Here is a 24,290-nt window from a genome sequence, read left to right on the forward strand (position 1 = left end):
CCTCTGGCAGCACTGAAGGTAGACATAGGGGACAGAAAGGTACTACTTTACTGGCACCAACGTCATCTTGCACTGGTTTCCACTGGCCTTTGTAGATACTTAAAGCTGTCTTTTTTTTTTTTTTTTTTTTTTTTGCGGTGCACGGGCTTCTCAACTGTTGCGGCCTCTCCCATTGCGGAGCACAGGCTCCGGACGCACAGGCTCAGCGGCCACGGCTCACGGGCCTAGCCGCTCCGCGGCCTGTGGGATCTTCCCGGACCGGGGCACGAACCTGTGTCCCCTGCATCAGCAGGCGGACTCTCAACCACTGTGCCACCAGGGAAGCCCTAAAGCTGTCTTCTTTTCCTCTCGTGGGAACTTCTTGGAGATTACTCTGTTTGGCAGCTCTGATTGTAGCTCCCTTGACAAGTGCAGATTGGGCATGTGGCACCCCTGTCAGCTTCTGTATCTCACGGTGTAGTTCCAGACTATTTTTGCTGATGTTGCCAGTAAGATTGAGTGGAAAGAGCCTAGAATTGAGTTAGGAAAACCTGTATTCTAGTTCTTATTCCGATACCATTTCTATTTACTCAAGCAAACCACACAGCCTTGGAAATCTCAGTTTCCTTAATTAGAAGAGTGAATTAGAAGAGTGTTGGACTGGGTTCAAAATTTTTAAAACTCTGTTTCAGGGAAGCCTAGGGTTCCGAAAAGGTAATATTGAAAATTCTATAGATGTTTGATTTGAATTTCACTTAAAATTTTTAAAAATTTGTGTTAATTCTTTCTATATATCTTGGATTAAAGCTATTCTTGGTATCTTTATCTAATTCAAGAGTGTCTGGGATTGTAAGGAAAGTGGTGTTATCTTCCTCCCCCAAATTGTTTACCTTTTATAACTGCTTATCTTTCTGAATGGGGACTGAGGAAGGATTCTCTTGGTGCTGGGCAAACACACAAAATCGAAAGTTACTGGGTATGGTTGTGTGTCTTACTGCATCTGGTATCCACAACCCTAGATTTCAAATGCTTGTGTTCATTTTGAAGTTCAAATTTTTTTTTTTTTACTAATTAAGTAATTCTTTTATATCATGAATTTAACTTTAGTTATGGTATAACATTCTACTCTGGGGGGGGTGCGTGTGTGTATTAGTTTTTCAAGTATTAAAAAATGAGATGGCCATCAAATTTTTAACTTTTAATTGTTTCTTATGAAGATACCATCTATCTCATTGTCCTCATTTGAGCTGTTTCCCATCAAAATCCTTATCTGGCTAGGATTTGAATTTATGTGTCCATCTTAAACATTAAGTTTATGCATGAACTGTTGTAATTCTTTAGTGAGATATCAACTTATGCTTTATTTTTATATTTCCTAGGCATATTGTATTTTAGCAGGATCATTAGTATCTGAAGGAGGTATGTATTGTCACAGAATCGTTTTATTCTTTACTTAGTAATATATATTCAGCAGTCTATTTTTATAGATTGCTAAATTCTCTTGATTAAAGAAAGCTGTGGAAATAGGAATATAAGTTTTATCCTCTTTGAGGGAAGAAATTCTTTGTATAATGTACTATGGTTGTTCCTATAAGATGGGGCAAGTTTGGAAAAGCTTTTTATTTTGTTCTTGAGTATCATATCATTTGAAATGGAGTATAAAAACATAACTATATACTGAGGTTTTTTCTTTTTTTGGAAAGTAAAAAACATTTTTATTTTTTTATACAGCAGGTTCTTATTAGTTATCTATTTTATACATATTAGTGTATATATGTCAATCCTAATCTCCCAATTCATCACACCACCACCCCACCCCCTGCTTCCCCGTTTTGGTGTCCATACGTTTGTTCGCTACATCTGTCTCTCTATTTCTGCCTTGCAAACCTGGTCATCTGTACCATTTTTCTAGATTCCACATGTATGCGTTAATAAACGATATTTTTCTCTTTCTGACTTAACTTCACTCTGTATGACAGTCTCTAGGTCCATGGAGTATAAAAACATAACTAACTATATACTGAGTTTTTAAAAATCAAGTTTTAGTAACGTTTATCAGGGAGGACTGTCTTTTTTGCAGTACAAATATTTTAATGTTTCTGAAAGTTTCAGCCACAGCAGTATTATGACAGAGAAGTGCTAATATCATGTATGAAACTGCCTAATTCACTGCTGTATTCATAGTATGTTTACTTCTAAAACATTGTCATTTTTTATGCATCATCCTTTCATCTTTGGCAGTCTTATAAAATGGTGATAGCATCACCTGCCTCAAGAGGTTGGGAGGATGAAAGTGATTATGCTTAGTGTGGTGCCTGCCAGCTAGTAGCTGTCTAATAAATTAAGGCTGTTGTGGTGGTAATGATATTTAAATTATTGTGCTTTAGAAATATGGGGTTCATTATGTCATAATGATTAATTGGGGTCTTGATAATGACTGGTTTAATATAGAACTTTTCCTTATTGACAGCCCTTAGCATTAAAGTGTTGTGCCTATTTATTTACCTTTTGAGATGCCACCTTATAGTTTGGAGGCATGAAGTTTCTTCCTTGCTGATATGAATGCTTTTCTTTCAGCAACACTTCTTGTTGCTGTAAATGAGCTTCGTAGGAGTGCTCGGGCCAAAGGAATGTCACTTTACAAGTATGGTATGTATTTTAGAAACCTAGGTGTATTATTTCATCTTCTTTATTTCCTTAAAATTGCCTAGTGCTATTATTGCTTTGTTCCATATAGATGTGTACAAAATATATCTCAGTGTCTTCCCTATGTGGCTCTTACTTATATATCAGCTCTTTTAAAAAGAGAAATGTAGGGTAATTTGAACAGCAGTACTTTATATTTGGATTTAACTTATGTGAACTACAGTATTTCTGTGTATGCTTATTATAATAAACTTGAGAAAGTAATTTGACTTTAAATATCTGTTATTGTTAACATTTAAACCAAGAAATTATATTTATATTGAACAGGGTTTTAAAAATCAGGATCTCGTACATTTTTTAATCTTAATTTTTTTTTTTTTTGGCTGCACTGCACGTCTTGAGGCATCTCAGTTCCCTGACCGGGGATTGAACCCTAGTCACAGCAGTGAAAGCCTGTAATCCTAACCACTAGGCCACTAGGGAACTCCTTCTTAATTTTACTTTTAATTTAATTAAATTAATGGATACTTATTAAATTGTTATCTGATAGTATCAAATTAAGATTTCAAAAGTTTCTTTTCTTGTCTCTACCCCAATGATTAAGTAATGGAAAGTCGTGATCCTAGTACAAATGTTATATTATTGGAGGATACTGCAGCAGTGTTGGGAGTGACAATAGCAGCCACTTGTATGGGCCTTACTTCTATAACAGGTAAATATTTCTCAAATTACAGGTGCTTTATTTGTGCTACTAAAATAATTCTCTAATATGTGGGAATTTTCCTTTATATCATTGAATAATTTTAAACCAATAGATGGTTAAATGAGAGTTTCATACTAACCATTTGTTTGTATAAGACAAATAAGATGGTAAAAGTGTTCAGATTTTTGAATTAGAAATTTCTCTTAGTTAGAAATAAAGAAGGCTGCTAATAGAGCATTTCTGTAATGCTCTAAGCTTTTCTAGCTGTGACTTAATAAGTTACACAACTACGCAGAGCTTTAAATTATTTACCTATAAAGATATTAATAATATTTGTCCTAGTGACCTTACAGGTTTAAGATAATATATGAGAGAGAACTTTAATAAACTCTAAAGTTCAAAATAAATATACATTGTAGCTCTTGTCTGTCTTTTTCTACTATTAGTACCAATAATAACTGCTGTTGCTCTCCTGTTTCCTTGATTCTTTAGTTGCTTCCATCCTCATTTTGGTAGCTAGATAAATGTTTTGAAGGCCAATACAGCACAGGCGGATATTATTTTTATTTTCTAAAACAAAGGAACCGGGCTTCCCTGGTGGTGCGGTGGTTGAGAGTCCGCCTGCCGATGCAGGGGACACGGGTTCTTGCCCCGGTCCGGGAAGATCCCACATGCCGTGGAGCAGCTGGGCCCGTGAACCATGGCCGCTGAGCCTGTGTGTCCGGAGCCTGTGCTCCGCAACGGGAGAGGCCACAACAGTGAGAGGCCCGCGTACCGCAAACAACAACAACAACAACAAACAACAACAACAACAAAAACAAAGGAACCATTTAGTATGAAAAGACTCAATTTCTGAGGTTGGAATTCTCTTCAAATGGTACTACCATTCTTACCTGTTAGTCCTAGCGTATTTTAAATAATTTTAGGTGATGAGCTTCCACGGTTCTGCAGTATTTCTTAAAATAGCCTGAAATATGAATAGGTCTTTTTCATTTTGAATGTATATTTTAAGACTAAACCAGCATTCTCTGATGTTCACTGTGATCCAAAATATTTCTAATTGTTTTGATTGTTTTTCTGGTTGACATTACCATTTTAGACATTTTTTTAGACCTAAATTATTACTTAGCAAAATTTTAGGCTTAAGGAAAGTGTGACTTGATAGGTAAGTTGACTTTTAATAGATTTTTTTTTACATAGTATTATAAACCAGTCAAATCAAACTTATAAAAAGTTTTCTTTCAAGAAAGTGTCACATTAATTTTTATTTAATTATTTAAATTGTCATTTAAATTAAATAACATGCCAAGAAATAAATAAAATATTTTCCAGCTAATAATTCTGTGATTTCTGTAAGATTATTAATAGATGTATATTTTAAAATAAAAATAATTAATTAAATTTGGATTTCTAAAGAGCAATATTTGATTTTGAACTCTATAATTACAAACTTGCTAGTGAATTATGTTTTACAAGTGGATATATATATATATATATATTTTTTTTTTTTTTTTTTTTTTTTTTGCGGTATGCGGGCCTCTCACTGTTGTGGCCTCTCCTGTTGCGGAGCACAGGCTGCAGACGCGCAGGCCCAGTGGCCATGGCTTACAGGCCTAGCCGCTCTGCAGCATGTGGGATCTTCCGGGACCAGGGCACAAACACGTGTCCCCTGCATCGGCAGGCGGACTCTCAACCACTGCGCCACCACGGAAACCCAAGTCGATATATTTTTACACTTTGGTAATACAAAATAAGTCATTCAGTTTTAGTGTTATATTTTGACTAAATGTTAATAAAACTAATGTAAATTGAGCTTTTTTTTTTAGTAAAACAAATGTATATTTTATCAGGCATTAAGAGAGTTAAATTTAATATTGACATTTGATCTTTGGAATAAAAAGACTTTTCATTATAAAAGTCTTGTGTGTAAAATTGATTATAAAGATTTAAAATATAATATTTATTTATGTCTGTTATATAAATATTAACCTATGCATTCATAGATAATAAGTCAACTCTTCTGATTGGCTCTGGAAGAGAATAAAGCCCTAATAACCTAAGGCAAACTTTAGAATCAGAATCGTCTGGCAGCATTGGGAAGGCACAGAACGCTAGACCCACACCCACCCCACCCCCAACCCCAGATTTCTGATGTAGAAGGTCTTGAGCGAGGCCTGAGAATTTGCATTACTGCCGTGTTCTTGAGTGATGCTGATGCTGCTGGTCGAAGGACTGCACTTTGAGAACCACTGCTCTGAGGTAGCCATTAGAGGCAAGGAATTAACTTCCTTGGTTCAGTGAGATAAGAGTGCCTCATATAATTTTTTGTATGGCTTAGTTCTTTCACAGAATCTTTGTAAGAATAAGACACAAAAATGGTTATTTCTTTTAGCTTTTGATTTTACAATTATTTTGTCAACTTGGGATAGGAAAAGTGCTACTGATATATCAAAAAGAAATGGACTCTTTATTGTATCATTAGTATGTCTCTAATTTGAAAATGCTCTGAACCCTCACCATGTGACCAGGTGCAAGAAACAGATCATAAGTAATTCAACTGCATAGAATAGTAAAACTATTAGGAGAAAGTCATTAGAAATGAATTTCCAGTCCCTTGATTTACTAATTCTGGTTCTTTGCTCACTAAAGCTCATTGAAATAATAGAAAATGTTAATTTACTCACTTCTTTTGTGCTTTTATTTAGGCAATCCACTGTATGACAGCCTAGGTTCTTTGGGTGTGGGCACCTTATTAGGTGTGGTCTCAGCATTCCTCATCTACACTAACACGGAAGCACTCTTAGGGCGATCCATCCAGCCAGAACAAGTACAGCGGCTTACTGAACTCCTGGAGAACGACCCATCAGTAAGGTCAGCTTATTCCAGTGATGCTGTTAAGGTTTACAAAAATGTATTAAGAAATAGAAATGCTTGTTTTGTAAATACTTCCAGAAGAGGTTTTGAATTCCTAGCCTTTAGAACTTTTTAATCTTATTACTTTGCAGCATTGCAACCTTACAAGAAAGCAAGTGAAAGCATGTAAGAAACTCCCTAAGTTTCCTTTTAAATTCTGTATATCTTTAATTTTTAGAATAAGGGACAGTTAGATGATGTAATGGGAACAGAAGTTTGCAAAGTATTTGCCTCTTAAATGTGGAACCACTTATATGAAACCTTCATATTTATATTTGCCTTACATTTGTATTATAATTACAAATTGAATATATTAAACTTAAGATTTTTATTCATGGGGATATGATTACCAAATTGAATATAATTTATACTTTTTTGAAAATAGACTTCTTGTTTTAGATTATATTAAATGTTTTTTCCATATAATCTTTATCTTTAAATGATATAAAAATAAAGAATTGAAGAGTTAGGAGGTAATCAGAAGAGATGCAGAGTTCTAATAGGACTTTTTAGTGAATTTCAGCAGCAGTGTAGTTTCAGAATGAAGGGGAAGGAACAGTCCTTTAAAATCCTGCTTTTGTGGACTTCCCTGGCAGTCCAGCGGTTAAGACTTCACCCTGGTTGGGGAGCTAAGATCCCACATGCCTCGCAGCCAAAAAACCAAAACAAAACAGAGCAGTATTGTGACAAATTCAATAAAGACTTTAAAAATGGTCCACATCCAAAAAAAAAAAAAATCCTGATTTTCTACTACTTACCTACATACGCATACATTAAACTTTAAAATAAGAATGTATTTTTCTTTTTTTTCTTTTTTTTTTTTTTTTGCGGTACGTGGGCCTCTCACTGCTGTGGCCTCTCCCATCGCGGAGCACAGGCTCCGGAAGCACAGGCTCAGCAGCCATGGCTCACGGGCCCAGCCGCTCCGCGGCATGTGGGATCCTCCCAGACCGGGGCACGAACCCGTGTCCCCTGCATCGGCAGGCTGACCCCCAACCACTGCGCCACCAGGGAAGCCCAAGAATGTATTTTTCTTAATTAAAATCTTTAAGTTAAATCTTTTAAGAATGACCTCTTGGACTTCCCTGGTGGCACAGTGGTTAAGAATCCGCCTGCCAATGCAGGGGACACGGGTTCGAGCCCTGGTCCAGGAAGATCCCACATGCCGCAGAGCAGCTAAGCACGTGAGCCACAACTACTGAGCCCACATGCCACAACTACTGAAGACCATGCGCCTAGAGCCCTTGCTCTGCAACAAGAGAAGCCACCGCAATGGGGAGCACACGCACTGCAACGAAGAGTAGCCCCCGTTCACCACAACTAGAGAAAGTCCGTGTGCAGCAAGGAAGACACAACACAGGCAAAAATAAATAAATTAATTAATTAAAAAAAAATGACCTCTATATCTTCATCAGTAGAACAAATGAGTATGTGAGTAGTAGATTTATATTCTAAGCTCTATATGTTTACTCTTAAGAAGTAATTATCTACTGGATCAAGATTTGAAATTGAGCATTCTTAGAATCAGTATTAGGCTTAGTAACTTAATGTGAGATACTCCATATTCATATCCTTCCCTTGTGATGTCTTTGTCTGATTTTGTTATCAAGGTAATACTGACCTTATAGAATGAATTGGGAAATGTTTCCTCCTCTTCTGATTTTTTAGAAGAGTTTATAAAGAATTGTTATTATTTCTTCTTTAAATGTTTGGTAGAATTTAGCAGTGATGCCATCCGGACATGGGCTTTTCTGCATGGTTAGTTTTCTGATTACTCATTCTATCTCTTGTTACTAGTTTATTCAGATTATCTATTTCTTCTTGTGTCGGTTTCAGTAGTTTGTATCTTTCTAGAAATTTGTCCATTACTTCTAAGTTATCTAATTTGTTGGTATACAGCTGTTCCTAGTATTCCTTTGTAATCCTCTTTATTCCTTTAGGTTTGGTACTAATGTCTCCTCTTTCATTTCTGATTCTGGTAATTTGAGTGTTCTTTCTTTTTTCTCTTGGTCAGTCCAGCTAAAGATTTGTCAATTTTCTTGGTCTTTTCAAAGAACTAGCTTTTGGTTTAATTGATTTTCTTTGTTTTTCTCTTCTCTGTTTCATGAGTTCCTGCTCTAATCTGTATTATTTCCTTTCTTCTGCTTGCTTTAGGTTTAGTTTGCTCTTTTTCTAGTGTCTTAAGATGGTAGGTTAAGTTTTTTATTTGATATCCATCTTCTTTTTTAATATAGGCTTTTACATTTATCAACATCCTTCTAAGCCCTGCTTTCACTGCATCCTGTAAATTTTAGTATGCTGTGTCTTCATTTTCATTCACTTCAAAACATTTTCTAATTTCACTTTAGATTTCTTCTTTGGCCATTGGTTAATTAGGGGTGTGTTGTTTAATTCCACATATTTGTGAGTTTCTCAAATGTCTTTGTTACTTATTTCATTCCATTGTGGTTGCCGAACATTCTTTTTATTATTTCTGTCATTTTAAATTTACTGAGGTTTGTTTTATGGCTTAGCATATGATCTATCTTGGATAATGTTCCATGTGTACTTGAGAATAATGTATATTCTTCTGTTGTATGGAGCATTGTGTCTGTTAGATTTTATAGTGCTCACGTTTTCTAGTTCCCTGTTGATCTTCTTGCCTAGTTGTTCCATCCATTATTGAAAGTAAGATGTTAAAGTCTCCTGCTGTTATTGTTGAATTGCCTATTTCTCCTTTCATTTCTGTCAGTTTTTGCTTCATGTATTTTGGTACCCATTTGCTAGGTATATGTGTGTTTATAATTTTGCATATATTGTTTATAATTAAAGTCTAAAAAAAGAACTGTAAATGGAAAGACTCACTGTGGCAAATTTGAAATTTTCTGGAATAGTGATGATCTGTAGATTAAATTGTTGGAAAAAATAAATGTTAGTATTCCAGAAAGTTCATACAGTTTTTTAATCAGTGTATTAGTTATCTATATTGCTCTGTGACAAATTACCCCAAAACTTTGTGATTTAAAACAACATTTATTACCTCGCAGCCTCTGTGGGTCAGGAATCTGGGCATGGTTTACCTAGGTCTCTACCTTAGGGTTTCTCATAGACTGCAGTCAAGGTGTTGGCTGGGACTATAGTCATCTCCTGGGGAAGGATCAGCTTCTAAGGTTTCTCATGTAATTATTAACAGGATTTAGTTCCTTGCCATGTGGGACTGTCCAACATGGTAGCTTACTTAATCAAAGTATGCAGATTGAGAAGACAATAGATATTGAGTGTGAACACGATAAAAGTCACAGTTTCGTCATCTAACCTTGGAAATAACATCTCATCATTTTGCCATGTTCTGTTGGTTAGGAGCAAATCGCTAAGTCTAGCCCACAGTTGAAGGAGAGAGGGTTGCACAAGGGCCTGAACACAGGAGGGGGTTGGGGGGGGTCATTGGGAACCATGATAGAAGCTGCCTATCACAGTTTTCTGTCTGCAGTTATGTGTAAGAACATAAGGAAGAAGCATATCAGAACATTTTTATTAACTGCTAATTAAGTATTAGTCAAATCATGAGTATTTTAAATCTTTTGTTAAGACTGAGTTAGATATGGTTTTTTTAAATGAATAAATTATATAACCTCTTAGCAATCTGGACAAGTTCTTTTTCAGTCTGGGCATACATAACTTTATAAATATAAAATCATTAATTCTTATTTTCATCTATACTTCTTTATTCATATAGATAAAGAATTTTAGACTCAGTATTTAGTAACTTGCTTAAGATCTCTCAGAAATTAGAGTCAGATGTTTTAAGAGTACTTGGATTCTCACTTAAGCTTGTTTTCCCGGTAGGATATCTATGTCCTCAGAATTCAGAGTGTTTATAATTTTCTTATGTATCCTCTAAAGAAAAGATATTATAATGATTACTCTAGAAAGAAAGGAATTTCTCAGTAGTTTTCTGGAGAAAATTGATTCCTGAGGATTAGGGCAGGAGGTATGGAAAAGCAATTATGCTTGAGCGTCTGCTTCCTTTCTGGAAGGCAGAATGGTATAATGGAAAGACCAGTAGGTTTGGGTATCTAAAGATCTGGGGGTGAGTCCTGGCTCTCCTGTTGCCTAGATGAGTTACCTTAGGCAGGTCTCTTATGCCCCTCTGGGATTGTTTTATCTGTAAAGTAAAGATGCCATCTTAATCTACTTCATGAATGTTTTTGATTAAATGCCTGCTGTGTAATTGGTAGCATATTAAACATTTTATATATGTTGGTTCATTATTCCCCACATCAGTCCCATTAGGTAGTTATTATTAACCTCATGCTAATGGAGTACTTCACAGAGTTGTATGAAGACTTTTAAAGAAGCTATTGAAAAAAGGAAAAAGGGATTATAAGATAAAATGACAACATTGTAGAAAAGCAATTTAGAGTTGATTTTTTAATCCACAAACTGTGTAGTCCATATATATACAAATTACCATAAAATAGTATTTATTGTTTACACCTTCGTATGGCATTATGCAAAAAGAGCTAAATGAACATTTGTTTGGAAAATGATAGGTGGTGCTTAATGGCAAACACTCTGAAAGCCATCTTAGTCCATTTTTCATCACTGGTAGTAAAAAACAAGAATTCTAGACTTTTTGCCATTAAAATGTATGTCTGTGTATATGAATTTGTATGTATTGTTATTGGTTGCAGGGCAATTCATGACGTTAAAGCCACAGATCTAGGATTAGGGAAAGTAAGATTTAAGGCAGAAGTAGATTTTGATGGACGAGTTGTTACGAGATCATATTTGGAAAAACAAGATTTTGACCAAATGCTACAAGTAAGTTAAAGTATTTATTGATTTCTTCTTATTTAGCCAAGGGTTATAAAAATTACTTCCTAAGTAAATAAAATAAAACTTTTTCTTTTATAAGTCTTAAAAGTCACTTCAGGTTTCAGCTGGTTCAGAGGAGACAGTAGAAGAGGTAACTTATTATTAAAGTGCTTGTTGTGTGCCAGGCGTTTCATATATGTTACTTTATTTACTGTCAACAACCTGTGAGGTAAAGAAATAATATTTTCATTTTTATATATAGGCCAGTTCAGGCACAGAAAGATTAACTTGCCTAAAATTGCAGAGCCATCATATGGAATCAGATGTGAATTCAGATCTCTCTGACTCCAGAATCCATGCTTTTTTTATTAAGAGTACTTTAAAAGAAAATTTATACAGGATAATAAAATGAACAGAGCAGAGGCTACCACTTGCCTTTGTCGAATATTAACATTTTACTGTACTGTACTTGCTTAAGATCTTAAAAAAGAAAGAAATCATTACAAAAATATACAGTCCTTGTTTCTCCTTATAGATCCCATTCTCTTTTCTCCATCCCCGGAACTCACAATTATCTTGAATTTAGTACCTGTCATTTCCATTCAGTTTTTTATACTTTTCAACATATTTTTCTTAGCGTAATATGTAACATTTTAGATGTTTAAAAATTGGTATAAATTGTATCATATCATATGGTTTTCTCTATAATTTGCTAAACAGCATGTTTTTGAGATTCCTCCTCTGTGTTAATATATATACCTCTAATTAATTTACTTGCTATTTAATAGTCCATCTTACTAATATGCTGCAGTTTGCTTATCCAGTCCCTACTTCATGGACAATTATATTGTTTCAAGTGTTAAACTATTGGAAACAGTGCCACAGTGGCATTCTTATACATGTTTCCTTGTTTGCATGTGCAAGAATTTCTTTAGGGCATTACATAGCTAGATTTAAAGCATAGGTGGGCCATTGGATGAACATATCTTCAACTTCCTTAGATATTGGCAAATTGTTCTCCAAAGTGTGTCAATTTAACTCCCACCATCAATGTATCAAAGTTTCTGTTGCTTCACATTTTCGCTAGATTGTATTGACGGAGTTTTGAAATTTTTATCATTATGATAGATATGAAATAGTATCCTGTTGATTTAATTTATATTTCCCTGGTAGTAGTGAGGTTAATAAACATAGAAATTTATTGACCATTGGGATTTCCTGTACTTGCTTCTTTGTTCGTTTAATTTCTGTTATTCTGACAGATTTATAAATGTTTTATTTTTAATATGCTGGGTACTAATCCTTCCTCAGTTGTGTATATGCAGATAACTTTCTAGTTTATAATTTATCATTCCACTTTGTTGTTGTACAGAAGACTTAATGTAGTTTTTAATTTTATGTCAAATTTGTAATCTTTTTCTCTATGCCTTTTATTATCTTTCTTGAGGAATCCTTCTGTATCCCATTATCATAAAAATATTCTGTTTTTCTTCTAAAAATTTTAAGGTTTGTTTTTTACCCTTAGGTTTTCAATCCACTTAGAATTACTTGTTTAATGGTCTGAGGTAGGGATTTAGTATTTTCTTCCTATAAAAAAATAACTTCCCCAGCACTATTTACTGATTAGTCTGTTCTTTTCCCACTGATTTTGCAGTGCTACCCTCTGTAGACCATTGTACTCAATTTTTTCTCAAATTGAGTTTTTTTTTGAAATATGTGGTCCATTGCCTATGGCTTGAAAGTTTTTCATTTTTCATTAAACTTAATGCTGTTGGTTATAATTTTTAAAAGAAATTATCAGTGTACCACTATGACTTTTTTAAGAATCTGTTTCATTTTTCTGCTATCATTTTCTTTATAGGAAATTCAAGAAGTGAAGACTCCTGAAGAACTAGAGACCTTTATGCTTAAACATGGAGAAAATATTATTGATACTTTAGGAGCTGAAGTAGATAGACTTGAGAAGGAACTGAAAGTAAGATATATTCATAATAATAATATAATACAGTGTCAGCTACTTTTTGAGTACTTATCTGTGTCAGACACTATGCTAATTGCATCAGTTGTATACTTTTATTTTCTAAGTAACCCCGTAATGTATCAGTAGTTATGGGCAAGAAAATGATTGGGTTAGAGAAGTTGGATAATATACTCAAGGTAGTATAGGACTTGAGATTTGAACCTTTGCTGTTCAATTTCAAATTCCATATTTTAACCACTATTCTATACTGCTTGCTTAGTTTCTAAAGTAATCAACGTTTTTTTCCTTGTTTGTCTTTAAATAAGAAGCATTTCTAACGTTTCTAGAGAAAGGTAAAAGGGAAACTTTAGACTCTGTTCTAAAGTTAAAAAAGAGTGTGGGGCTTCCCTGGTGGCGCAGTGGTTGCGAGTCCGTCTGCCAATGCAGGGGACGCGGGATCGTGCCCCGGTCCGGGAAGATCCCACATGCCGCGCAGCGGCTGGGCCCGTGAGCCATGGCCGCTGAGCCTGCGCATCTGGAGCCTGTGCTCCACAACGGGAGAGGCCACAACGGTGAGAGGCCCGCGTACCGCAAAAAAAAAAAAAAAAAAAAGAGTGTGACCTTAAACATATACATACATACTTCTTTAGCCCGTCTGACATTACTTTATACTTTCTGTTTGTTTCTGTTCAGTTGGAGATCATTACAACCTGTTGGTTTTTTACTGAAATATTATCTAACCAGACTGCCTTTAAAAAAGTGTCAGTGCTCTCAAATTGTCATTTATTGACATTTGAATTCTAATTGTTTGCAATGAAGAAAACTTGTAAATGATCTTTAACGGTTATAACTTTTGTTGAAGGCAATGTATTTTCTTTAGCTCATGTTGATTTTTGTTTAGTTTTGTTAAAAATTGAAGAGAAACAAAGACAAAAATTGAAGGGAAACATTTCTATCACTATTTTACTATCTTTTAGAATCTAGATATGTGATTGGATTAATAGAAGCACTTCAAAAAAGATGATTTTTTTAATATTATAGTTCATGAGCTTATCAGGCATGATTTTCAGAATTTCTAGGTGAACAATTCTCAAATATTTTGATATTAGGATTCTTAAAAATTATTGAGGACTCAAAAGAGGTTTTTTTAGTTATATTTATTTATATTTACCAAATTATTAATTAAAATTGAGAAATTTAAAAATATTTATTCATTTAGAAAACATAATAAATGTATTTCATGTTAATATAAATAACAGTTTGAAGGAAAGTAACTATAATTTCCAAAATGAAATAAATAGAAGAATGGTATTGTTTTACATTTTTACAAAAACCTAAGAGCTAGATTCCCATTTGTGCTTCTGCGTTCAGTCTATTACCATACGTTATTTTGGTTGAAGAATATGAAGAAAAAGGAGGAGCCTTTTTAAGTATTCTTATAATCTTTCCAGATACTTGGTATCCTCTTTTAATATTACACCAAAACCTGACAACCGGTAACCTCTTAAAGCATAGTTGTGCTGTGAAATCTGAAACCATATCAATGAACTTTTTATATACTGTTTGTTAAGTTAGGGGGCACAGTCCAGAAGACCACCTTCATTTCTAACACCAGTTGCAAAGTTCAGGTGGTTCCTAAGACCACCCTCAGGTTTGATAATTCGCTAGGAGGACTCACAGAACTCCCTGAATGGTTTATTACAGTGAAAGGATACAGATTAAAACTAGCCAAAGGAAGAGATGCATAGGGCAGAGTTCCAAACCTAGAGTTTCACTTGTCCTCTCCCCATGGAGTCATGGACGGTATTATTTTCCTGACAGTGGTGTGTGACAGTTTGCATGGAGTATTGCCAACCACAGAAGCTCAACCGAGCCTTGGTGTCCAGAAATGTTTTTGGGGCTCTGTAGTTGACTGCTTGAGTGGATGACCTTTCATCTCCAGCCCCTCTCAGGAAGAGCCGACACCTTTAGTTTCCACCTGCTTCTGGAGGTAGAGCAGATACTGTGTGGACAAAGATAAACAAAGACATAATTATCAGGCGGAATATTCCAAGGACCTAGAGATTACCTCCCAATAGCCAAGAGCAAAGGCCAGACCTCTCTTTGAGTATGATTAGCACTCTCCTATACACTATTATATTAAAATCTGTTGGTCTGTCTTTATACTCTGATTGAATCTTTTTTTTTTTTTTTCGGTACGCGGGCCTCTCACTGTTGTGGCCTCTCCCGTTGCGGAGCACAGGCTCCAGACGCGCAGGCCCAGCGGCCATGGCTCACGGGCCCAGCCGCTCCGCGGCACGTGGGATCCTCCCGGACCAGGGCACGAACCCGTGTCCCCTGCATCGGCAGGCGGACTCTCAACCACTGCGCCACCAGGGAAGCCCTGATTGAATCTTTTTTTTTTTTAACATCTTTAGTGTCTGAATCTTTAACCCATGCTCAATTCTTTAACATTATGAATTGGTCATTTGGAAAATACTGGCTCACTGAATTTATGCACATCATGCAAATGTTGATACATTTCTAAGTATTGGGAAGCTGTCAGGCTCATGGTGGTGGATATGAGTTTTTCAATATTCTAATTTTGACTTGAAAGCTTGCATTTTATTATTAGCAACAAATACTGTTGTTTTCCTTGAAGTAGTAGACTCATTTTGTTTATTTCTTAAGAAGATGCCTGCCAAATACCCAAATTTGAATAACCATAGTTTGTTAGTTATTCTTTCAAGTAAAAAGGGTGTTGAGATAAAAACCATCTGATTGAGCTCATTCAAGCAATCACAGGGATGCTTTTCCTTGTGACAACATCAGACTTCAGTGTGAAGCACAACTTCCCATTTTGTCACCGAATACTTTTTTAAAGTGTATTCAGGGGTTGAGGTTTAATAAACCAATACTTTTTACTACTTCATGAAGGACATTTTAAAGTGAAACTGGCTTTTTAAAAAAAAAAAAAAACTGGGTGGCAATAAAGGAACACAATGACTACCAGTATGATTTGGTGCAAGTTGCCTTGAGTTGTGTGAAGGTGCCAGCAGTTTTATCCATGCCATCAGAGGAAATGTCAGCATAGTAAAAAAGGCAAAAAACATCTTACTGTAATTATGAAAATAGTTTTGACCTCGGAGTCCCCCCTGAAAATGTCTCAGTAACCCAGTAATCCTTGAACCACGCTTTGAATACCATTGTTCTGAATAAAATGTGAGATGATTATTTTTTTGCAGGGTGATTGGAGAGTGAATAAATGTTGCACTTCCATTCTATCTGTTTTTATTTCCCTGGCAAGGAAAATAATGGACTTTTAAAACTAACTATTTTGGCTTTACTCTTTAATAGAAACAGTGTCAGAAGCCGATTTAAGAATAACAAGTTGGCCATTCTTAATTGTATTTACTCTTATCACAATCAGATATGCTTATTATTTTTTAAGCTAATTTTGTGCTTTAACTAGAAGCTATTAAATCATTAATAGACTGAATTATCTCGTGTTTTTGAATTATATAAGTCTTTCAAACCAAGAAGCCACATTTTGCCTACACTTTCAGGTGGGAACATCCCTAAGGTGGTAATAAGGTATAATTAATCTCAAGTGAAAAGAAAGTTCTTCATAGTTAAGGTACCAGACCAAGAGAATGCATGAAAATATGCTGATTTTCTTTTGAAAACAAAAACTTTGTACATTGGTATTTTTGCTCCTTTTTAGTATCTAAGCATAGTTGCCTTCTAAGTTTAAATTTTAATAATTATTGAATTACTTTGGAAGGTCACACTCAGTGATAAAATTCTGCAGTGTTATAGCCATCTCTTTGAGTAAATGCCATTGATCTAAGGTATTAGAACAGGCGATATTTTTGGCTTGAAGTCTGTAACTTACATAGTACTATGTTAAGATGTTACAAATAATAGAGGCTAATTTATAAAGTCCCATATTATAATGCGAAATACATCTTGTTCTTATTTTGAAATTGTTTGAATTGTTAACATAGATTTTTTTTGTTGTTGTTTTACCTCTATATTCAATCAGTAGATAGACCCTTGTCCTATATCTCCATGAAGTTTCTTTGTTTGGGGGGAAATAATTATATTGGAAATTAATTCAGTGGGAAGATGCCATAGCAAATTTCTAATAAATTCCAGTTAAATGCTCTGCCCTTTACTATGTCTTGTGCATCTCTAATTACATCCTCCTGTAGTATTTTCTTTACTTGAGTCTACAGCATTGTAAAGTAAATTATGTAATTTGGTTTTTATCTCTGCATAATATGAGTGTTGGAACAAAATCTGTGATGTGTAAAATATTCCAATTCGCATTGAACAGTGCCTGGGACATAATAGACCAATAAGTATTTGGTGAAAAAATGAATGAAAATTATAAGTTGGACCCAATTATTGATTTTCAGTTCTATTTAACAATTATATATTCATGAATATATGAATATGTTAATTTCTGCTATGCACATGATATCTTGTTATGCACTAAACATTAAATTTTAAGGATATTAATCCTATTTCTTTTCTCATTCATTCAGCAAACACATTGTGTGTGTCTGCTTTGTAATGGACACGTACATTTTAGGAATTTGGTTAATTTTCTCTCTGAAAACTTGATTTTAAAAAGCAGAGTAAATTAACTTTTTAGTTTCTTTTTCTTAGGATCAGATTTTTCTTAGTACACATTTGTTATATAGTGCTTTTTAGATTGAATAATTTTAAACTTTCCATGAACAGCTAAAATTTTTCAAGTCATATTGGGATGGGTAAGGGTTGATTGGAATGGGAAAATAAAATTCAGTTTCATTTCTGTTTGAGGAAGTCTTTTTTATTCCATATTGAATTTAAGAAATTCTAGACAGAGGGAATAGTTTAAGATAAAGAAAACATCGAGAACAAAAGTATCATCCGCCACCCCCTTGTGGGGTCCCTGATCACTCTTACCTTAGGACCCAAGAGAAAAGCACCCCTAGGTACAGTTGACCAGCACTAGTTGTAAGGAAAATCCCAGTGCACACTAAACAGAATGAGTGCTCTAGCTGGAGCTACACTCCAGTATTATACAAGGTTTTTGTTTTTATATCTAAATTCGTTTAATATGAATAATATGCAGATGTTCCTGGGATATTATTTTTTAAGCTAGGAGTTATTAATCCTGACTGATTATTAGAATCCCTTAGAAGAGCTTTTTTCCCCTTGTTGATTTATTTATACGGTTTTTATCAAATAATACACACAGTTTACAAAATCAGACAGAACTGAAAGCTTATACAAAAGTGTCACCTGCCTCGCCTTCGTCAATCGTTAGTTCTACATTTTAGAGATAACCATTTTTAATACTTTTAGTATTTCTCTTATATTTACTGCAGTATTTCTACGTAAGAATCTTACATTGCTCCTCCTGACTTAAACATTTCCTCTTAGGTAGGTATAGATTTAGTTATTTTATAAGTCTCTTCTGTCCTACAGTCTCACAATATCATTATATTCACTTTATTAAACTTTTAATTCCCCCCCCACATTGTGTTAGATGTCCTTCCTTTATGTATCCATAGGGGAAAAATCCCCTCAAATCTTTACTTTGCTCTGTAGTAGCAGATTATTACAATTGCCTGCTTACTTACCTGTATTTCCTCACTAGAGATAAGTTCATTCGAGGCAACTGCTGTTTATTTCCTATTCATTGTTGTATACTTCAGTGCTTGGTACAGTGTAGGCATATAATAAAGATGTTTTTAGGGACTTCCCTGGTGGTCCATTGGCTAAGACTCTGCGCTCCCAATGCAGGGGGCCCAGGTTCGATCCCTGGTCAGGGAACTAGATCCCACATGCTGCAACTAAAGATCCCACACGTGGTAACAAAGATCCCACGTGCTGCAACTAAGACCTGGAGCAGCCAAATAAATAAAGAAAAATATTTTTTAAAAAATGTTTTTCATCGTTACTGAAATTCCTTAAGATTTTTCACAATCTGGCTTCTGCCTGTCTTTCCAACCTCATTGCTTTTTGCAGCTTCTGTGCTAACTATACCATATTGCTAGTGCATACTTTCTAGGCTCTCTTGACTTTGCTCATGCTATTTCTTTTGTCTAGTCCCTTTTCATCATCTATCTGGAAAATTCACGGTATTCAAACCTTGTTTAGATACTATATCCTCCATGAATTCTTTCTGGATCTCATGAGCAAAAGTAATAGATCTCATGTTTTTGTTTCCAGAGTTACTTAGTACATTAAAATAGGAGCCTTGGGGTCTGGAGTCAGGCCTGGAATCTGTCCTGGCTCCATCACTTACTAGCTGTGTGACTTTGGACAGGTTAGTTAATTTCTTTAACCTTCATTTTTCTCATATGTAAAATGGAAATAATTGGGTTATTTTGAGGATTTTAAAACATACACTTCCCGTGAAGCCCCTTATTAGCATAGTACTTGACACAAGAGTAACCGCTCAATATATGTTAACTGGTTATTATTAGCGATAATGCTTTTTTTTTTGGCTGTGCCAGGTCTTAATTGTGGCAGGCAGCCTCCTTAGTTGCAGCTCATGGGTTCCTTAGTTGTAGCTCATGGGTTCCTTAGTTGTGGCAAGCATGTGGGATCTAGTTCCCTGACCAGGGGTTGAACCCAGGCCCCCTGCAGTGGGAGCATGGAGTCTTAACTACTGGACCATCAGGGAAGTCCCTATTAGCTATAATGATTTTGCTCGTAGAGGTTATTCGTACACTTTTCTCTCTGGCTAAACTGAGTCCCTCAGGATAAGGAGCAGAGTCTTATTTAATAATCATAGCTCTACTTTCTAGCACAGTGCTTAGATCAAGACTATATGGATTGTTACTAGAACATATATAATAAGTTAATATCAATTTAGTCTTTCGATTATTATTATTGCTTTGCAGTGATTTTCATCACAAATGAGCATATTTCCAGTGCTTTGCAGTGCTTGGCACATACTAGATTCTTAATCCATTATTGTATTAATGAACATATGGACAAAACTCAGGGAGGCTGGACTACTTACTATATATTTTATAGTGTATAACTGGTCTGTTCATCTATTGATCTTATGTTTTTCCCTCTGTAAATATTTCTCTTGCTAGTATGCTACAATGAAATAGTTTGACCAAATGTTTTCATTGGCTTTAGTGATCAAAAGGAATAAAAGGAAACAGAAAATTGTCTTTTGCTATTAATAATGTAGCGGTGATTTTTTTTCCTTCCAGAAACGAAATCCTGAAGTTCGACATGTAGATCTGGAGATATTATAGACTTGATGGAATGAATCACCTTGGAGGGAGCCTTGGAAACACGTTTGCCAAGACTGCTTTCCCACACTGAAGGAGTCAATGCCATTCAGAAGCCGTTTTTTTTTTTTTTTTTTTTTAAGATGGAGGAAATATTTATGTAAAGAGCAATTCAACAGTCCACAGAACTAAAACAACTTCTTACTTCTAAGAGACATATTACAAGTTGAATCAATTTGGAAATCATGTTTTTATGTTTCAGCAGGAAACATTTTGGTTACCTAAATTGTTCATAATTTTTCATTTTAGCTGTCAGTGTGTATTGTACCTTGCAATCATGTTTCCTTCACATTGGTAAAAAATAAGCAGCATCTGTAAGATTATGATTTTTAATTTTGTTGCCAGTGAAGATTTCACTCCATCAAAACCTGTCAGTCTTGAACATTCTGGCTAAATCTTGGTTTGCGGTTTTTAAAACAGTCACTCCATTTCAAAGTCTGTCTTTCCTTCTAGAATGTAGAAATTATTTTAACGTACCTTGTGTTTTTTGCCCTGAGCACTAAGAGGAACACTTTCCTAACCTAGTTATCCATAAATGTTCATTCCAGAAAGGGCGTTGTTACTGAATGGAAGGAAGAGATTTCAGTACACTCTTGTAGGTCATGCTACTTGCCATTTTGTAAAATTTCTTTTCTCTTCTTTGCTTTTTTTCCCTTATTTAGTTTAATTTTCCTAGTGATAGTAAATATAAAATAGCCCTAGATATTTCCATGGGCCAGTGTGCTGACTGGTTTTTTGTTTTTGTTTTTTAACTGGCTTCAGTCCCATAATGTGTATTTACTAGGAGATAATGCGTTTATACGCATTTTAACATTATGTAAAGTGGACTAGAAATATTTATAATTTCACAGACAGGACAGCATTTTATTTTTAATTTATTTTAAAAGAGGCACTACTTGTGTAAATCTGAACTGTGGGATAGTTCTTGCTTTGAGAGAGAGAGAAGTAAACCTCTTATGCGGAAACTTGTGGCCATGACTTTTGTATAATATAGACAGTAGTGTGTCTGTAACATGAGTTGCAGTTACAGATGGACATTTAGCATAATGTATGATTATAACATTATGTGATAAGTAGCTTTCTAATGATCATAAGGTATCAAGATGAAAAAACATGCAATTCAGTAATTGAAAATTTAGTGCAAAACTACAGCTGTGTCTCCATTCATCAGAAGAATTCATATGCACTTTAAATTGTTCAGGTACCAGTGAGCATTGTCCATGCAAGAGTGGTAGCTGGGTAAATAATCTCTTCGCTGGATAAGTGAGTGCTTAAGGACCTAGGTCAGTGTCTAAAAACTTACTTAGATTGAAGTTTATGAATTATAGCAAGTTATAATGCTGGAAACAAAAAATAAACATTTGGTTAAAGGGTTTGTAATAGTAATTTTTTGATTCAGAACTTACTTACTGGAAAATTGTGAAAATTTACATTGGTGTACACTTTTTACCACTACAAAACATTTTGTGTGCTGTACATTTTAAGTGAAATAACATTCCAATTTTATTTTTTAAGATATGAAATTGTTTTATACATATATATGTATATACACGCACACAATTTGTTCTTATGGTTTCAGATTCTTCACTCCTACTTTTTAAAAAACTTTTTTACCCCTTATAATTATACTTTCTGTGTCTTCCTCCTTCCCCTTTCCCACCTGCCATTTTGTTTATTCCATGTCAGTGTGCCATGTGGGAAGGTACCAAATTATATCCAATTTCCTCCTAGTAAAATTACTCTAAAAATTTTCACATAGTTAGACATTTAAAAAAAAACTCAAAAGCTGATGTGCAGTAGTTATTCCAAATGGTAGATTTTTTTAAAGGACTCCCTGAAAGAGGCCAACTCCTGATATTTCTTTGGGTTTTCTAACCTTATTTTGATTGAAGTCATACCTATTCTTAAATAAAAATTGAAGACTTATGTTTCTGTCCTTTCACTGCAGTTCTGTTCTGCACTGATACCTTAAAGTTTGTTTAAGTGAAATTTGACATAAAGAAGTACAGCCTATCTAGGAATTTAATGTATGACATCACTGGTCCCTTCTTTTTTTTTTTTTTTTTCCTTCCTTTTAAACTAGAGTCAAATTTGAATTTTGAAACCAGGGAATTTGGTCCCCTTTCTTTAAAAATAAGATAATATCTAGTTGTTCAGGTTTCTTATTTTTGTTTTTTTCCAAATTAATACTTCTTACTTTGTCTTACCCTTATACATAGTGTTTGAATATTTAAGCATATAAATCTTAATATTTTTAAGGAAAATAGCTTCTGTAGTAGAATAGTTGCAAAAGTAATGTTGGACAGAGAAGAGGTCAGTCAAGGCCATGACTCCTGTTTGTATTAAGCTGAAATCTGGAAACCAGCAAAGGTGAAGTATATTTGTTTTCAGCTCTGGCTGTAAGTAACAGGCCCCAAACTGGAAGCTGGCACATTTTTTAGACCATGGCAGATGGGGGATGAGGGGTGGAGATCTATTTTTAAGTGGACCATGTTGGTGGCCAGTAAGTAGTATTCAGTTCCAAAGAGGGAGATTCCTGAACATATACTGAGGAAACTGTAAGATAGAATCAGATTGGAAATTTTTCAGGTTTTTTCGAAAACAAAGTTAATATCTGCGTACATCCTCCTACACACCAAATAACCCAGGACAACAAAAGGGCATTAGACTTGAATTTGGGGTATATGATTTTAGTGTTACCTTAATTATCCTGTACTTTGGATAATGGTTTTTGCTAAAATTATACCATCTAAAGGAAGTGGCTTAAGTTTTAAATCTGATAACTTTGGGGTAGAATGCTAGGAACTACAGAAAACTGCACAGGCATTTGGAATTTATACTATTTTTCTTAGATTGCATTTGTCAGGCTTTGGCATTTCTTTTAAATGTGATGACCCCCAATTTGCCAAACTGTCAGAAGTCAGTGAAGCAAAGAATTGAAGATAAAATGTTGATTCAAAGATTTTCCCCCGTAAATCCCTCATCCTGGTCTCTGAAATGGAAGTTTGGAAGGCATTTATATAGAAGATTGGTCTGGCAGCCTTTATATTTGCATTTAAGTTTACTAGCATCCCTAATCTTGGTTTTATGGAAGAGAGAAAATTTTTGTTTCTATTACATTGTATTTCATCTGTCTGATTTCTGTGGCAGGTTAAGATTTTCCTGGTCCATCAGGGTGCATTTTTCCTTAATAAATGCTGTATGTAAGTAAGAGCAGTTCACTTCTTAGTTTGGGATTTTCCCCGCTGATAAATGTTTGTTAAACACTTCTTTACCTCATGTGCTAACCTTTAAAAATCATGCCTTTGTTTTTGAACAGAATTTATTATTCCTTGAGTATGCTTGTTAGTTTGTGGGTGTTCTCATTTTACAAAACCAAGATATAAAAACTCATAATTGTTTTATGATCCACTTTAAGTATAGAGAGAACTATTATTAATATACCATTAGGATGTCATGTAGTTGGTAAAGTGCAAATTCAGAAAATTATATCCCTTAGTGACAAATAGTATATGATTACATTTTGACAAAATAAGATTATTTAAACATGTTAGTTGGATTATTTCTTTTGAGACTGTGTCTATATATTATATTTAGGGGAAAAAATACAAAAATTAAAAACACCAAAAGGTAGAACCTAGAGCCAGCCTGCAGTGGGATCCAGGTTGAATTCTGTACTAATCCTGTAGGAATTGCAACTGTGTTTTCTTTTTCACAAGAAACTAAACCAAAGTAATTATTCAAAGTAATTTGGTATTTTGAGAGGGCATATTTCCCACCCCAAAATCAAAATCTATTGAAAATAGAAGGACTGTAGTTTAGAATTTGTGTAGCAAAATACAGAATTGTGTCTGTGTCTTTAAGGGCTTGTAGAGGTTTTAAAATAGACTTAAAAGTAAAAAAAAAAAAAAAAAAAAAAAGTATATAATAGCTATCAACAGGATAATTTGAACTGTTTATGCCAGGTACCATTTTATATGTACAAGCATTCCTCAGAAATACT

General features: G+C 34.7%; 1 protein-coding gene across 2 annotated transcripts in view; it reads left to right on the forward strand.

Moving 5' to 3' along the window:
• The window catches only part of SLC30A9 (solute carrier family 30 member 9), a 74,283-nt gene extending 50,579 nt beyond the window's left edge, over nt 1-23,704 (forward strand). The window contains exons 12-18 of one of the 2 annotated variants that reach the window (XM_082632974.1): nt 1,359-1,398; nt 2,557-2,628; nt 3,230-3,337; nt 6,034-6,199; nt 10,915-11,044; nt 12,900-13,013; nt 20,207-23,704. In XM_082632974.1, coding sequence (XP_082489100.1) covers nt 1,359-1,398; nt 2,557-2,628; nt 3,230-3,337; nt 6,034-6,199; nt 10,915-11,044; nt 12,900-13,013; nt 20,207-20,251 — 675 coding nt within the window. In that variant the 3' untranslated portion in view covers nt 20,252-23,704. The remainder of the gene's footprint in view (nt 1-1,358; nt 1,399-2,556; nt 2,629-3,229; nt 3,338-6,033; nt 6,200-10,914; nt 11,045-12,899; nt 13,014-20,206) is intronic. The other variant, XM_082632975.1, reaches the window with a different exon arrangement.
• The last annotated feature ends 586 nt before the right edge of the window (nt 23,705-24,290 follow it).

The sequence above is a fragment of the Mesoplodon mirus genome (assembly GCF_964341445.2).
Source record: "Mesoplodon mirus genome assembly, chromosome: 2".
Lineage (NCBI taxonomy): Eukaryota > Metazoa > Chordata > Mammalia > Artiodactyla > Ziphiidae > Mesoplodon > Mesoplodon mirus.